The 16,743-nt window shown below is 39.7% G+C and overlaps 1 protein-coding gene across 4 annotated transcripts in view; it reads right to left on the minus strand.

The window, feature by feature from the left end:
• Positions 1-16,743, minus strand: part of ATP2B2 (ATPase plasma membrane Ca2+ transporting 2) — a 330,044-nt gene that overhangs the window by 69,562 nt on the left and 243,739 nt on the right. For all 4 annotated transcript variants that reach the window (XM_077821231.1, XM_077821230.1, XM_077821229.1 and 1 more), the window contains 2 exons: positions 11,591-11,832; positions 10,609-10,843 (listed from right to left, as the gene is read on the minus strand). In XM_077821231.1, coding sequence (XP_077677357.1) covers positions 10,609-10,843; positions 11,591-11,832 — 477 coding nt within the window. The remainder of the gene's footprint in view (positions 1-10,608; positions 10,844-11,590; positions 11,833-16,743) is intronic.

Consider the following 16,743-nt stretch of genomic DNA (forward strand, 5'->3'; position numbering starts at 1 on the left):
TAGCCAGGATGGGTAAGGAATGGTGTCCCTAGCCTCTGTTTGTCAGAGGGTGGAAATGGATGGCAGGAGAGAGATCACTTAATCATTACCTGTTAGGTTCACTCCCTCTGGGGCACCTGGCATTGGCCACTGTCGGTAGACAAGATACTGGGATGGATGGACCTTTGGTCTGACCCAGTATGGCCATTCTTATGTTCTTATGTACCTGCACTACTATTTATCATTGAAAATCCAATGTTATTTGCTATGCTCTAACTTTACTATAGAAATAAGAACATCCTAGAAGTCAATATAAACTAAGAGGATAGTCCAATCTCATGCTTCAGGACATAAACCGATAACAAAAGGGGCTGGGAAGGAATTTTTCCATCACGTTCAACATTGCACAATTGGTTACATGCATTGCAAGGGTTTTCACCTTCCTGTGTAGCAGCAAGTATGGGACACACTGACATTTGCATCATTACAAAGACGTTTTTCCTTCCAAAAAAGTAACAACATTCACTAACGTGGTAGAATTAGAAATGAGCCTAATGCTTCTAAAGCAATTCAGACAGATGCTCACTTGGCATGAGACAGCTCATGTGGTCATTTGTGCTGTTCTTCTCTCTTCCATTTACCTGGTAAACCAGAGGTCGTAACTAGGTGAGCCAAATGCAGATCACTAAAATAAAAGCTGGGCTATAAGAGTAATAAATCTGAGCTTTTCATGGGCCCTAAGTAAACTACTCCACCTTCAGGATACGTCAAGAATATCTGCTGTTTACAGAATGGCTCTCAGTCAGTACAAATAATGTAATAGCATTAACAGGCAAGAAAAAAAGAATGAATAATGGACAGAAGTTTATCTGCCTATGACCTATGTATCTATGACCTACAAGTAGCATTCCCACCTCCCCCTGTGAGTCTGGTCTGGAAACCTCTTTTGGTCAACCTGAAGATGTGGTAGCACTGGAAAATAGCACCAATTAAGCTCATAAGCAATCTGCAACTTGCGTAGGTGGCTCCCAAGTGATTGACTGAGTTGCCAGATTTTGTTATTCTGCATATGTCCTGCTTGTAAATTTAAAATGACCTTAGCAGCAGTTTTGAACAACATGACTCCCTCACTTACAGGATTTGAGAGATTGAGATGACAGTTTGGAAGCCAGAAGTAGAATATGGGGCACAAAGGAGGAAAATTATAGTCCCAGTGTAAAGAAGAGAAAATGAAGGCTTCTATTTGAAATGCCAGTTCTATTAAGCAAGTTCATTGAGGCAGAACCTAGTTTCATATGCACATCAAAATAATATCTAAGAAAAGATATAATCCTATTCTTATTTTTGGACAGCTGGTGGGCAGTGTCTAGTTTAACTCTGTGTAGAGCAACTATACTCAAAATATTGCTCATATTTTCTTTTTTATTTATGTAGGTAAGAGACTACATTGGCAGACTGAGTGGGCAGTAGAAACTGACACATCTCCAAGCTGTTTCCACAGAACCTAAGCTTACATTTACAAAGAATCAAGCTTCTAGCATCTATGAATGCAGAGAAAGCTTTCTGGATATAAGCTTAAAGTAGCCTGATGCAGCAATCTCTATCTGAATCTGCTGACAACCAATGGGCCAAACTGAGATGTGATGTAAAAGATAGTGGGTGCAAGTTGGCAAATGGGTGAGTGATTGACGTGTGAACAAGATTCATTAACCCTGGCTCAGGGAGGTTGTCTCAAAATTCAGAGACAGATCTCTACAGGTACAAGATGCTGCTTTAGTTGCTTGCCTTCTTGAATATTTCCAAATGTAACATCAAGTACAAAACTTAACCCAACATAAAAGATGTACAGCACAGCTTGGGGTGAAGATATAGAAGTGTGTGAGAATTAACCAGTATGGGTAAATCAGAGAATTTTTGAATGGGTGAACCTACATATAGGAGTATACAACACTCAGAACAAGGTCTCTGCCTACTAGCTCTCAGGCAAGAGAGAAAGACAAAGCTAATCAATAACTGGTTTTATTGCTGCTGAATTCATCCAAACAATTTCTATTTATTATTGAGGGTAATGCAACCACAAGCAGGCTTTTTGCATTAGCTGTGGGCTTTTTTAAAAATAAATCTGATAGAGATGTACATATTCATAATAGGCACAATTCTCAAACCCTCCAAGAAAGGTGTCAGTGGGACACCTTTGGCACAGCAGAGGTTAAGCATCACTGTAGCAATCCATGAGGTTAGGTTTGTGAAAGTAGAAAAGGCTATATTTTCACTTGTGCTAACTCCCAGAAGCATCTTAGGAAAAGAGGAAATGAGGCTTTCCCTCTAAAACGTTATTTAATGTTAAAACAAATACCTGAACAAGTTGTCAGAGTTATGACTTTTCATTAATTTTATCACAGCTCCATGACTTGCCATTTCTTGCAGGATAAATCATGACTTCCACCAAGATTAAGCTAATTAAAAGACACATTTATAGTAATATTCTTCGCTCTTCTGTTTTTTCCTCTAAAATGCTTTAAGGTGCAGTGAGTGAGGTAATATCTTTAATTGGACCAACTTCTGGTGGTGAGACAGACATGTTTTCAAGCTTACACAGAGCTCTTCTTGACGGACAGTGACATTTCTACATGATATTGTCAGTTTTGTTCTGCTAAATTAATGGAGTCCCTGCTAGAAACAATGGCAATTTGGGGCTGTAATGGCAAATTCTGTCACCTAACTACCCTTTAACTAAAAGTCAGCTATTTCCTTCCTAAGGAGCTATCCCAGAAGAACATGTTTTTTGCAGTTTTATTTTCCTCAAATACTCTGTTCCAAGACATTTTGGCAACTTTTATTTTACCATAAGTTATGGACTTCTGAGAGTTTTTAGTAATTTGAATACAATTTTTAAATGACTCATTACTCCATTGTTTTAGTACTATATTAAAAAAAAGGATTGGAAAAAATATGAGCCTAGACTCATCTGAAGTTTTTTGGCAAATTCTTGGTGAAATTTTGAAAGGGCGTAAATTTTACTGAATGTTTTGAAATGAACATGTGTTGTAACATTTTCCATATCAACATTTAATTGTGAGGGATTCAATTAATTAGTTAAATAATTGTTTGGAAATAAAATGTTTTTCTGACTTCATTTTCTTTGATCTATTAAATAGACTTCAGAGTTGACCTCCTTATTGTTAGCACCACTATTCATTTTTTACTTTATGCTCATAAGAAATAATTCCCCATGAGATAGGAGAGCAGAAACAGTTTTCTCACAAAAACACACTAACAACAGTCACATTAAATGAGAGTTTTCAGATCATTGAAAAAATAACTGTCAAATCCATTCCTTGGGTTCATCATTCAATAACAGAATCCTAAAAATGGTTAAACTAACTTAAAATGCTATTTTCTTAACAATATGTTAATAAGACACATAAATCTGCACGTATATAAAAATATTGGACTTATAATTCACTATAATATAAAATACATAGTAAAATGTGATAGACTCGGCTTGACTCTCAACTCCTGTTCCAACCACTAGGTCTGACCACCCTCATCCTGGTCATGACAGCTTGGCCTCCACTGATCAGAATTAAAGCATGTCAAATCATTAGCTCATATTAAAGTAGCCTGAGCGAACAGCAAATAGTGACAATAAAGCAACAGTGATTATCACAGACCATCCCAACAGACAACCAGAACATGGTACTTACATCACTGTATATAAAGTTCTTCTTCAGGTATCTGTCCACGTGGATCCCACTCTCCTGACTCAATGTGTGCACTATACTAAACTGTCACCAACCTGCAGCAGCACCTCTGCCGTGGCAGCACAATCCTAGCTCTGACCGGTGAGGAGGGGAGACACATGGGGGGAAGGAAGGGAGCACCCTGGAGAGTGAGCCCAGCGCACACTCACCCTGCAGCAGCAGCTCCTGTCCCACAGGGCTGGACCCAGCTCTTTTCTCCAGGCGTGGCAGCCTGGGGTATGGGTCACAGTTCCCCTCAGTCCCCTCTTTGATGCCTCATGCCGTATCCTTATAGGTTTCATTCACAGCATTCTGCCCAAGGTAGTATCAGTCGCCCTATGTCTATGGGTAAATCTCCTCTACCAGTGAACCTCAAAGAATGGTTCAGTAGTCCCAAAGGGAAGATGTGTGGACACAGGGCCAAGAAATACAAAGTGAGGGGGTGATAATTTTATTATCAGAGAGATCCTTTGACTCCTTTGGAATTTTCTTCATCTTCAGCAGATGAAGCTGTCACTTCATCAGTGCCATTTATGATGGGTGATTTTAAAGCTTCAAAGCTCCTTAAAAGGATGGCTGAAACCCTAGAAATACCACTAGAAATACTCCAGGAAAAAATCATACAAACTGTTGGATATCTTATACCCAGTTATGTTTAGCAATGCCTATTAATGGCGGGATTCTAGACCCAACCAACAATCTTTGGCAGACCCCACCTTCCATCTCTGCTACATCAAAGCAAGTGGACTGTCGATAACAAGTTCCTCAAAAAAGGTTTTGAGTACTTCTATATTCACCCAGTTCCAGGATTATTGGTTATGGCTACAAATGAAAAGTCAAGACATCCTGCTCCACCAAAGTCCGCCACAGAAGATAAGGAACCAAAAAAGTTGGCTCTTTTTGGAAGGAAGACTAGACTCCTTGTCTAGTTTAAATGTCAGAATCTCCAACTATCCAGGCTTCTCTAGCCAAGTATGACTACCTTTAATGGGATTAAGTTTCCCAGTTCCTTAAGTCTTCTCTGTATGCTTTAATTGCTGAAACGACTTTACAAGCAGCACTGGATAGTGCTGACACAGCCACAAGATCAGTGGCTACTGGTGTCACAATGAAGAGAACCCCGTAGTTGGTTGTGCCTGGTATCCCCAAAAAAGTCCAGATGGTGATGGAGAAATTATCTTTTGAAGGACATGATTTATTTAGCTCAAGAAAATATGTCTATGCATCCAGCTCACAAGTAGTATTTATATTTTGTGGTAACTGATATATGTTAACAATTCAAAGTCCTCCTTCTTGGTCCCTCTACTGCCCCAAAGGGTATTCACAAAATGCCTCTGCATGGTAGCTGCCCATTTAAGGAGACAGTGTGTTCAGGTTTACCCTTACCACGACAATTGTTCAATTTTGGGAAAGTCATCTCACTCAAGTCTGTCTTATGTTACTGGGACCCGTGGCGTCATGTATTTTCAGAATACCATATGCCAAACTTCACCTCAAACCCTTTCAGAGGTGGCTGAATTTGCAGGTAACGGATCCTGAACAAGTCCTATCACCTCTTCTCTGGTCGAATGATGCACGAAATGCTTGTCACAGCATACCTTTCATTTCCCCATCCTTCAGCAAGACATGGATAATAGATGCCTCTAGGAAGCACATCTGGATCATTTTCAGACTCTCAGGCTGTGTCCCCCTTCATACTCCCATTTAGAGATAAATGTTTTGGAACTCGAGCAATAAGTCTGATGTGCAAATTTTTCCTACCTCTCTTATAAGGAAAAACCACACAGGTCATAGCCGACCATACCACAGCAATGTATTTAATAAATAGGCAAGGAGAGGCAAGATCAGCTCCTTTTTTTCAAGACGTATTTCTTCTTGGGAGTGGTAAAATCAGAATTCTGAAAAGTCAAAAATCTTGACATTTTCATGAACTGAAAAATCTGTAAAAATATTTGCATTTGATCAAAATATTTTGTTTCTATAATTTTGAATTTTTTTTTATTTTAAACCTCTCTTTTTTTTGGTTATAAGTTAACTTAAATTTCAAACTGAAAAGTAATTTCAAATAAAAAAATTGAACTGTTCAATGTCCATTTCAAACTTTTTTCAAAAAAAAATTCAACAGGAAATTCATTGAAACAGAACTTTTCCCACGAAAATTTCTGGGTTTGATAAATTGGCATTTTCTGACAAAAAACCATTTAATCAAAAAATTCACAACCAGCCTTATTCACAATCTGCCTCCTTCCCTACTGCAACAGAGTATTTTTATTCAATATTCTGAGTGGCAGCTAGGACCACTTTTATGGGACCACTTTTATGCCTTCGAGGCTCTGCAGGGCATATGCATCCATAGACACTGCTGATTAAAAGATTTCAAGCTTGTGTGCATAGAGCACATGCACACCAAGAGTGGGATCCACCTGAACAGAACACCTCGAGGAGCCACCAGTAATGTAAGGTAACCATTCTTTTTTTGCAATTCAACTGTAAACAGAATTGCCCAAAATTTCCCATTCTAAAGGGAAAAAAAACAATTAAAATCAATTTGTAATATGCACATTAAGGGCACTTTGGTAATGAGTAACACTCATGCACAGAACCACTGTAATGTTTAAAAATTCTTTATGAAAATATACATTGTTGTCTCCTATTTTTAATTTAAGTGTAATAACCCTGGAGCCTATCACAAAGGCTATATGATTTTATTGGCGTTATAGAAATGGGCTAAAACAAAACCTTTAAAACCAAAACCCTATGAAATTTTGGGGACCAGTGGAAAGTCACAGTCTGAATTCAGAAGATCAAGCAGTACATAGACTACTTTACACTATTTTTATCCCTATCTTTTAATTGCATAAAGGGAATTAACCTCTGCTCTCAGTTAAATAAAAAGTGGTCATAGTAATTTTCTGGAGCAGGCACAGAAAGATTTTCAACAAACACCGTCCTGGGGAGCACACTTCTCTTAACAGAACGGTGCAAGGGAGATATTTTAGGAAATGTAAATCATTTTTAAGTTGGTGAAATGAGCTCTGCACTACAGTGCCAACTAAATATACCACTAAAAAATGAAATTATGGTTTCCAAAGTCAGCAATAATAAGGATAATGAGCAATATTTTTAAGTAAAGTTTTAGCTTGCTATAGATGCTTGGCCACAGTAATTAAAATCAGAAACTCAACTCCAATTCATTATACAATGAATAAGCAATTTGGTGACCGGCACTATACGTCAAATGTTGACTGCAATGCATTTCATCTAAAAGCTGCCAAAACTATGATGGAATGAAAAAAATATGTAATATATCACTTTGATAATTACCTACTGTTTCTTTATGGGCTTTTTTCAGTAATGAGGTCCTGCATCATCAACATAACGAGTGTACCCATTCGTATCTTATAATAAACAAGTACCCCAAGGGAACATCAATAAACAATTCATCAAAGCCAGAGTTGTTTGACACTACTTCAGCACTTGCAGAAATACGAAAAGAAAGCATCCCACAAACACTGAATTCAGATTTAGTCACACAGTCGGACAAGGAATTGCCTTTGCTTTTGTCTGACTCTGAGAAAGAAAGATAAGCTAACAAAATATTAGCTAGGCATAGGTAAACTGCAGTCTCGTTGCAACATCCAAACCCCTTAACACTAGAGGGCACAGAAAACAATGGACAGAAGTGAGTTCCAAGCAATTTTATCACCTTTGGCCATAAAGGTGTCTGGTGGAATTACCATGAAATCAGCATGCCTACAAAAAAGGGACAAAAAACCTTGAAAGAATATTTAAACAACATGGAAAATATTTAAGCTACTTGGAAGAAGGGATGGGGCAAATGAATTTGAGGACTGGCAAAGCTCCCCTTTATTTACATCAGAGATCTTTCAGTGAGTCATTAGAAAATAGCGCCAGATGGTTAGCAGGTATAAACTGGCGTAGCTCCGTTGACTTAAATAGAATTATGCCAATTCATGCCAGTTGACGATCCAACCTATATATTTTGATTTTAAAAAATTATTCGTATTAGAAGTAACATCTATGGGACGGTGTCTGACATCTAATTTATGGTTATTAACTCGAGGGGAGGCAGCTTGTTTTGCCAAGAAAAAGGAAGATCTGTGTTTCAGTGTAACACAGATTTCACTTAAGATATTTAGTCATTTTGGATTCGATTCTGCCAGGACTACTAGGGAAGATGAGGACTACACACTCGCAGGCAGATGTGCTGCCAGAATCTTTTCTGGGGTGGGGTAATGGGATGTATAAACCCTAGGCTGAGCACAGGCAGAAGGCAGAGGAAGGCTGATCACACCTCTGAGCAGCTGCCAGGATTGCCAATCGTGGAGACACGCAACCACAGCTGTGACCAATAAAGAAAACAAGCCCAGCTATAAAGGAGGGAGACACAACAGCCCCATGACAGGCTGCCTCTGAAAAACAAGGAGACAAAAGGAGACCATAAGCCCTGAGGTTTAGGGGCTGATAGACTCAATATAAGTTAAGAGTTTATGAACTGGTCTAGCTGCAGACACGTTGAAGTAGATCAGTGAGGGGAAAGCTGGGACCCCTAGAGAGACTACAGTTTTTTTACAATTGTAAAAATAACAGAATATACAGAATTGTAACAGAATTGTAATGAAAGAAGTGAAATTATGCATATTCTTCATGGAAATAAACCTGTGCTTAAAGCCACTAAGAAACATCTGAAAACAAACTTTTCAGTTGAATTGAAGTACAGATGATACTGCATATGCAAGAAGCATGGTGAATCAATGCACCTACATATGCAAGTTCTAATCTCAATGCGGCCAACTATATCAGGATTTAACATTTCAGCTAAGCAGAAGCTGATCTTCCAGAACACAGAATCTCATTATCTGAAGTAGGGCATATGAATAATTTTCATTATTTGCACTCCATAAATAAGGTGGGTTTTTTGTTTTTTCCCCTCAGGGATTCATAAGATTTTAAAGTGATTAGAACCCAAGATTATAAATAGAATACACATGTTAGTAGCCATGGTATAAAGGTTTTAAATGTATGACTTTCAGGATTCCTGCATTAACTATAAATGAGTCATGCAGGTCATCCCAAACCGAATAAAACTCATTAAACTGTCAGAAATGCCGTTTTGACTTCTTGCTTCTACCTAATCCACATTTTATGACACACCAGGAAGGTTTTGGTTTTAAAATCAAAGTTGTTTTAAGTTGGAATCTCAGGTTTGGTTTGGGGACAGAAGGATTAGTGGCCAGAGTGCAGGTGATGATGGATAAAATAAATGTTCTTTATCACATGAGTGAGTAGCTTATCACATGGCTGCAGAAATAGGGAATTTATCACAGAGAGGGTTTTTCTACAGCATTACTATAGTTAGAAATATAAAATACTGGCTTTATTACAGCATTCAGGGAAACATAAGACTCACACATACTCCTTCAGAGCAGCCTAGTGTGTACATTTGATGTTCTATTAAAAAAAAACCCCACAGTATTTCCTAAAACGTACAACATTGCGGCCAACCTGATATCCAGGCAAGGAGGATTCAAACAGAATGATTAAAAAAACCTACTAAAAAAGATCTATCGTGCAAATTAAATGGGATGTAAGGGCAGGAAGGAGAGAGATTGCCACCAGACTGCCACTGCCTTCAACACAAAATCTCACTGCCTTTGTAAACGGTAACAACATTATCAATGGATGGTCAGGTTCCAAAGTGAATTATAGTTATTAGTTCTAGACCACAGAAGTAGTGTGATCTAATGGACTGAGCATGTGACTTGGAGCTGGGAATTCCTTATTTTTACTCCTAGCATTTCTAATTTATCTTGGCTTTATCCTCTGTGTTATACGGTTTCCTCAACTGTAAAATGGGAATAATTCCCCCCCATTGGTTTTAATGATTAATAATCAAGCACTATATAAATATATCAGATACAAACCAACCATCCCCTAACCTATCCCCTACATTGTAGTCTTAACGGGAGTGAACACTGTTCTCATTATCATGACATCAGAGCGCCTCTATTTCTTACTGTGTTCTATTATTTTATTTTTATATAAAAAGTCATTTTCTTTTTAAGTTTTCAAATAAAGGCTACAATCAGCCAAAGACAAAGTATAATTCTGCAGACACTTCACACGTGCAACACTAATATTGATTTCAACAGGAGTGAAGATTCTAACCGACTTTTTACATATGGTGGCAGAATAACATCTGTGAATTTTAGGTTTGGATTTTTAACCCTTCAGTTGCTAACCTCTCCCTGGAAAAGACACTTGAAAAATGTTGTCCTCATCCAAATATAACATTAAAAACAACTTGCCATCTGGCAACCCAGAATTTGCAACTGTAGTACAGTCACCGATGTGCCAAAGTAACAAAGAGCTGTTAATTATTGTTACAGAAAACAGAACTTCCTCCAGAGCAGATTTATTCTATGTTGAAAGCAAATATCAATTCATACTTATGCCTGCAACTTATTTTCTCAAAGGCAACCCATCTCTGTTCCTCATACAACTTCAATATTGGACCCTCACACATTACCTAACGCAAAGTTTCTCTCTTATTTTCTAGATGACCGTTCACAAGGGGAGCTTTTCTGATCTGACTTCCTCTACAGTACTCACTGAGACAAAATGAAAATCTTGCCACCTTTTTCTTGCAATAGTTCTTATAACCCTATTTTTGCTATAATTAAATAATGCCAACTGAACAATCAAGGTATTTTCTCAGTTATAGGGTCTGCACCTAAGTTTTTGAGTCATCCAATTTGACTAATTAGAAAATTAAACAAAAATAAACAACTTCAGGAAATACAGTTCTTTTACTTCACACTTAAGTATCAGATAGTAGGCACTTTAACTTGTACGTGTGACATACCTCAGGCCTTACTGGATCTTCAATACCAACTACACAAATGCAGGTCAGGTCAGTTAAAATGTCATTTTCACTATCCCAGTCTGGTTCTGGGTTGCTGCTGAAGTCCCGGTATGCAATGCAAATAGTTCTCAGTCCATCACAGGCCATGGGTTCAATCACTTTCTTCACCATCTCATCCCGGTCACGGGGTCTGAAGACACGAATCTCACCTGCTGCATTAATGATTCTAGAACACCTGTAAGAAAAGGACATGAATTGCATTTGTTTGGTTACTGGTTTCCATTATACCTGCTCATTTCATCCAACAGCACACTTTATTTTTTTTGTTAGTTTTAATTTCTAGTGCACTTCACAAACAAAAACAGATTCATTATTCTAATGATGGGTAAGAGAATGTACCTATGATTTTAACAATTGTTGGGCACATTTTAAGATGCTTTTATCTGACATTTCAGTTAGACTATGTAATTTCCATTAGGTCCATAATTAGTGAAGAAGTTACACACAAATTGAAAAAAAATCTTGCTAAGTCAAATGTGTGGTATATGTTCATGTCAACTAACAAGAGGACATTTGGATTTATATCCCTACGTGATAAAAGCACATTTCAAAAGTGCATCTGTTTACAGTCTAATGGGGAGGGAGGAGACGAGAGAGCAGAGAAATGCCAGCTGCAGTATGCTTTGGCGGCTAATAGAAGACAGGAAAGATGACCATCGACACTGGCCATCCAGACAATTGTGCAAGACTAATTACTTTTAAAAAGGATAAAAGATTAATCACATTAAAATGTATGTTACATTCCTGCAATAAGGTTAGTGCCTATTACTTGGAAATATTAGTTAGTTTCCAGCTTCAAACCAAGACAATAAGGGCTTGATCCTACTTTCACTGAAGTCAGTGGCAAAATCCCCATATATTTTAGTACTGTGGGATCACTCCAAGTCACAATAAATAAGGCAAATAGACACAGTACACTTACTTCTTCAGAACAATTTCAGAAGCACCTTTGCTGTACATTCGGAAACTGCCATCTGGCATTTTAACGACAGTGCTCATTGACTTTCTTACGGAGTTAAACGTGTATACTTTGTAGAGTTTCTCCTCTGGGATTAGATTCCGAACTGGCTGGTAATCCTGCTTCAGTTGCAGGACAAACCCCAACAGGCCACATTCTGTCTTGTTGCCAACCTGACGAGGCAGGCCACCTTCCTTTTCTGGTGGCTGAAGGGAAGAAAGCATCAGATTTCAGCCCCTCGCTCTCTCATGTTTGGCAGTATACTGTACTTTTCAAGCCCAATAAATAATGAGGTCCCAGGCTACTAGTTAAGATCTAAAACCTTTAGAGTAAAGTCATAGCTCATCCAATTTTAAAGAGCCAGTGGAAGTTTTATACAATTAGAACAGACTGAAAGCAATCTATTTGATAACGGAGCAACATTTTTCTTTTTAAATAACCAGTGTAATTCTCTTCCACCTTTTTATCCTCTGGCCATTCGAGATTTTATGATGGTTATGGTACGTGCCCTTAAAAATAAATGTATTTTCCTCGGGGTCAATACATGTTCACAAACAGACCACCACCTTTTCCCATTGTATTGCTCTGAATCATGTTGCTTTGCTGTTTTTCATGGCATGGTAGATGTTTTAAGGTAACATTCATCCACTATAATTTTGAAGCTACTTTGTTTTTAAAAAATAAATCTACTAAATCATCTAATCAGAAGAATAAATAGCCAATGGTATTTCCAGGGATCCATGAATATAATGTCTGTATCAATAGTTAAGTACTTCTAAATATCTATGAGTTACTACAGTATTTCAGTCTGCTACTTCAGACTGTAAATGCTTTATATGGGAAAAAAAGAGGGTTAAGTTATGACAATTATACTAACCCAGCAACTCTAGCAATTCTGAATGGTACTACCCTTAGAAGAAATGCTTTTCTTGGAAAATATTGATCCTCCCTTGCTAAGGTAAAAAAAAAAGTACAAAAGAAAACATTAGAAACAATACTGAGTATCAGCTGAAATAAAGCTAAAAAAATAATAGTTCTGTCATTAATACTGCTCCAAAAGACTTTAGTGGTCAAGTTTATTAGCTGAAGACTATTGAGGTCTTCAACCATCTTGCACTCAACAAAGCTATCAAGTCAAATTCAGCCTTCGCATAAGCAGGCAAAACTCCAATGAAATCACTAAAGTTGATGCATTAAATCCATAGGGACTAGAAGTGGGGAAAATCCTTTCACAATTTTGATTCGCAATGTTTTGCAATATTTGAAATAAACTTACACTTAGGCCCTGATTCAGCAAAGAATTGAAGTCATTGTCTTCAATGGGACTTAATGATTTGCTCAAGTGCTTTGCTGAATCAAAAGTCTGCTTAAGTGCTTTGCTGCATTCAGAAATATGTCCACATCAGTGGTGGATTTAGAGTTAGTGGGGCCCTGTGCTCAGCTTCATTTTAGCTCCCCCCCCCCACAACAGGGGGAGCATTCCCTCTTATCTCCCCCCCCCGACCCTTGTTTTTCTTTTTTTTCCCCTGCATTCTCCTCTGGGGGCTCAGGGCTGGGGGGTGCAGAGTCTGGGTGGGAGTTAGGGTGTGGGAGCAGGGTCTGGGTGGGAGCAACGGTGTGGGACAGGGCTCAAGATTGGGGTGCAGGGTCTGGGAGGAAGTTAGGGTATGGGAATGGGCTGGGGCTGGGGATCTGAAATCAGGTTTGATTTTAGTTAACAGCTTGTTTTGAATGTAAACAGGTAAACAAGAAAAATATTACTGGTAGCATGAAAATGACCGCTCCTTAAGCAGAGGGGCCATGGTTTGAGTTTCCGGTGGAAGGGGTATACCTCTTTAAGAGCACAGAGGCATGAACGCGACTCATCCCCCCAGGTGACTAGAAGAGAGGGGAGAGGATACAGGTGTAAGTCAGGCAGGAGAAGCCTTCTTTCACTTGGACCAAGCGGAGCAGCACCCACCCTTGAAAGAGATGAAATACCAGGTTTGGTCAGGATCTGCTAGACACTCCTTTCTATGGCACCTGGGAAGGAATATATCCCTCCCTGGCCAAGGCAGAGTGTGTGTATGTGGGGGGGATTCACCTTCCACACACCAGGTTCGGAGGGGCCTTAGACAAGCTGGGCATGGAATGAGAGTTAGACTATTATGTTGCAACTCATTATGTAAGAGTGGGGTGGATGTCCAGTGCCGGTACTCTGTAAGGAAGGGATCCAGAGATCAGATAAATGGTTTGGTAAAGGATTTAAAGGAGGTGTTTGTTAAAGGAGTGGAAACAGGGGGGTTCCTATGACTGGCATGGCAGGAAGCCAACAACCCCCCCACCCTTTATAGCCCACCTTAATCCTCATTCAAGGGGAGTGGGGATGGTAAGGTCCCAGCAGCAGGTTCGCTGGGGACCAGAATAGACAGGTGGGGTGGGGGGCTGACAGAAGCACCTCAGGTGGATACTGAAATTATTATGGATGTACCTGCACTGTACACTTATCTGCTGGGTATGCCTCCACATTTAATAATAAAGCTGCAGCCTAATTAAACCACATCCAGTGTCTCCTATCCTTCATCCGGTATTGACAGACAATGAATGATGCAGAAAGATTTTTAAATCTGCTAGCAAGTGTCCACTTTCCCCTTTAGCAGCTGCTGTCTCCACACTCTCTGTATACTATATTAAAACAAGCATATGGTGGTGAGAGTTGGCAGTAGCACTTCCTTTCCTATACTGTTTCACCACAAAATCTGTATGCCAAACTAGCCTCCTTGCAGATTGCTTTCGACAATTCACACGAGAAGCTGCTGGATGTGATAACTTCAAACTGTGCCCTCTGTAAGTTTATTTCCTGCTTAAATCTGCAGTTTATAACACTCAGAACAAAATTAAAAGGGACAAAGGGACTATATATGAATAATTAACTGGAAATACTCTGCTGATCTTTTGCATTGTATGAAAGACACTAGAAAGTCTTTTAATTATGATTTGTGCATAGAAACCCATGTTTTTGGGTGTTCAACCTCTAGAACACATTACAAGCTACTTTGGCTATTAACAAGATTGTTTGCTTACATATTGCTTGGTAAAATCTTGCACTGGAATGGAGATGGCCGATGTGACCTAATATGTCTGTCTAAATTTTGTAACTTTTATTATTCCATATGTACTATAATACCTTTAGTTAGCTCATTTAAGCCTTTATGTAATTTTGTATAATATTAATACTCTAGGTTTAGACATTCACTTGTAAAATATACTGATCAATTAAAAACAGTAGTTTTCACCTTAGCTGCCCCAAAATGTTTCTCGGTCAAAGTAAAGCTGCATAAAAAGGCTTTTTTCTAAAGCTAGCATTGACACAGGACAGAGTTAGGATGCATGTTGTACATACCTATTCTATGGGTATGTCTACACTACGGAATAAGGTCGAATTTATAGAAGTCGGTTTTATATATTCGAGTGTGTGTGTCCCCACAGAAAATGCTCTAGTGCATTAAGTGCATTAACTCGGCGGAGTGCTTCCACAGTACTGAGGCTAGAGTCGACTTCCGGAGTGTTGCACTGTGGGTAGCTATCCCACAGTTCCCGCAGTCTCCGCTGCCCATTGGAATTCTGGGTTGAGATCCCAATGCCTGATGGGGCTAAAACATTGTCGCGGGTGGTTCTGGATACATATTGTCAGGCCCCCCTTCCCTCCCTCCCTCCGTGAAAGCAAGGGCAGACAATCGTTTCACGCCTTTTTTCCTGAGTTACCTGTGCAGATGCCATACCACGGGAAGCATGGAGCCCGCTCAGGTAACCGTCACCCTATGTCTCCTGGCAGACGCGGTACGGCATTGCTACACAGTAGCAGCAACCCATTGCCTTCTGGCAGCAGACGGTGCAGTACGACTGGTAGCCGTTCTCGTCGTGTCCGAGGTGCTCCTGGCCACGTCGGCTGGGAGCGCCTGGGCAGACATGGGGGCAGGGACTAAATTTGGAGTGACTTGACCAGGTCATTCTCTTTAGTCCTGCAGTCAGTCCTATTGAACCGTCTTATGGTGAGCAGGCAGGCGATACGGATTGCTAGCAGTCGTACTGTACCATCTTCTGCCGAGCAGCCATGAGATGTGGATGGCATGCAGTCCTTCTGCACCGTCTGCTGCCAGCCAAAGATGTAAAAGATAGATGGAGTGGATCAAAACAAGAAATAGACCAGATTTGTTTTGTATTCATTTGCTCCCCCCCGTCTAGGGGACTCATTCCTCTAGGTCACACTGCAGTCACTCACAGAGAAGGTGCAGCGAGGTAAATCTAGCCATGTATCAATCACAGGCCAGGCTAACCTCCTTGTTCCAATAAGAACAATAACTTAGGTGCACCATTTCTTATTGGAACCCTCCGTGAAGTCCTGCCTGAAATACTCCTTGATGTAAAGCCACCCCCTTTGTTGATTTTAGCTCCCTGAAGCCAACCCTGTAAGCCGTGTCCTCAGTCGCCCCTCTCTGCATCAGAGCAACGGCAAACAATCGTGCATCTGAGTTGAGAGTGCTGTCCAGAGCGGTCACAATGGAGCATTCTGGGATAGCTCCCGGAGGCCAATACAGTTGAATTGTGTCCACAGTACCCCAAATTCGAGCCGGCAAGGCCGATTTAAGCGCTAATCCACTTGTCGGGGTGGAGTAAGGAAATCGATTTTAAGAGCCCTTTAAGTCGAAATAAAGGGCTTCATCGTGTGGACGGGTGCAGGTTTACATCGATTTAATGCTGCTAAATTCGACCTAAAGTCCTAGTGTAGACCAGGGCTAAGAGCTTCACAGAAATGATCTGCTACTTATTCTGCAAAGCAAATCATCTTTAATCGCATCAGACCACTTTAAATTTCATAATTAATGCTATCACTAGTGCCCTATCAACCCACAAGATAACATTATGTAACAATTTAGCACTTATTGAAGGACCAGTGCTATATATCATTACAAAAGACACTACCTCCCTCTGAGATCATTAACCAGCTTCTGGCACCTGAGAGTATCAGTTGATGGAAATACAATCACTGTATGTACTGAATAATGAGAATATCATCAGTGGCAATTTCGTATACATATGGAAGTAGGCAGGGGCTAAATAACTGATTAGGTAGATAT

Source organism: Eretmochelys imbricata, chromosome 7, assembly GCF_965152235.1.
Source record: "Eretmochelys imbricata isolate rEreImb1 chromosome 7, rEreImb1.hap1, whole genome shotgun sequence".
NCBI classification, from domain to species: Eukaryota; Metazoa; Chordata; order Testudines; family Cheloniidae; genus Eretmochelys; species Eretmochelys imbricata.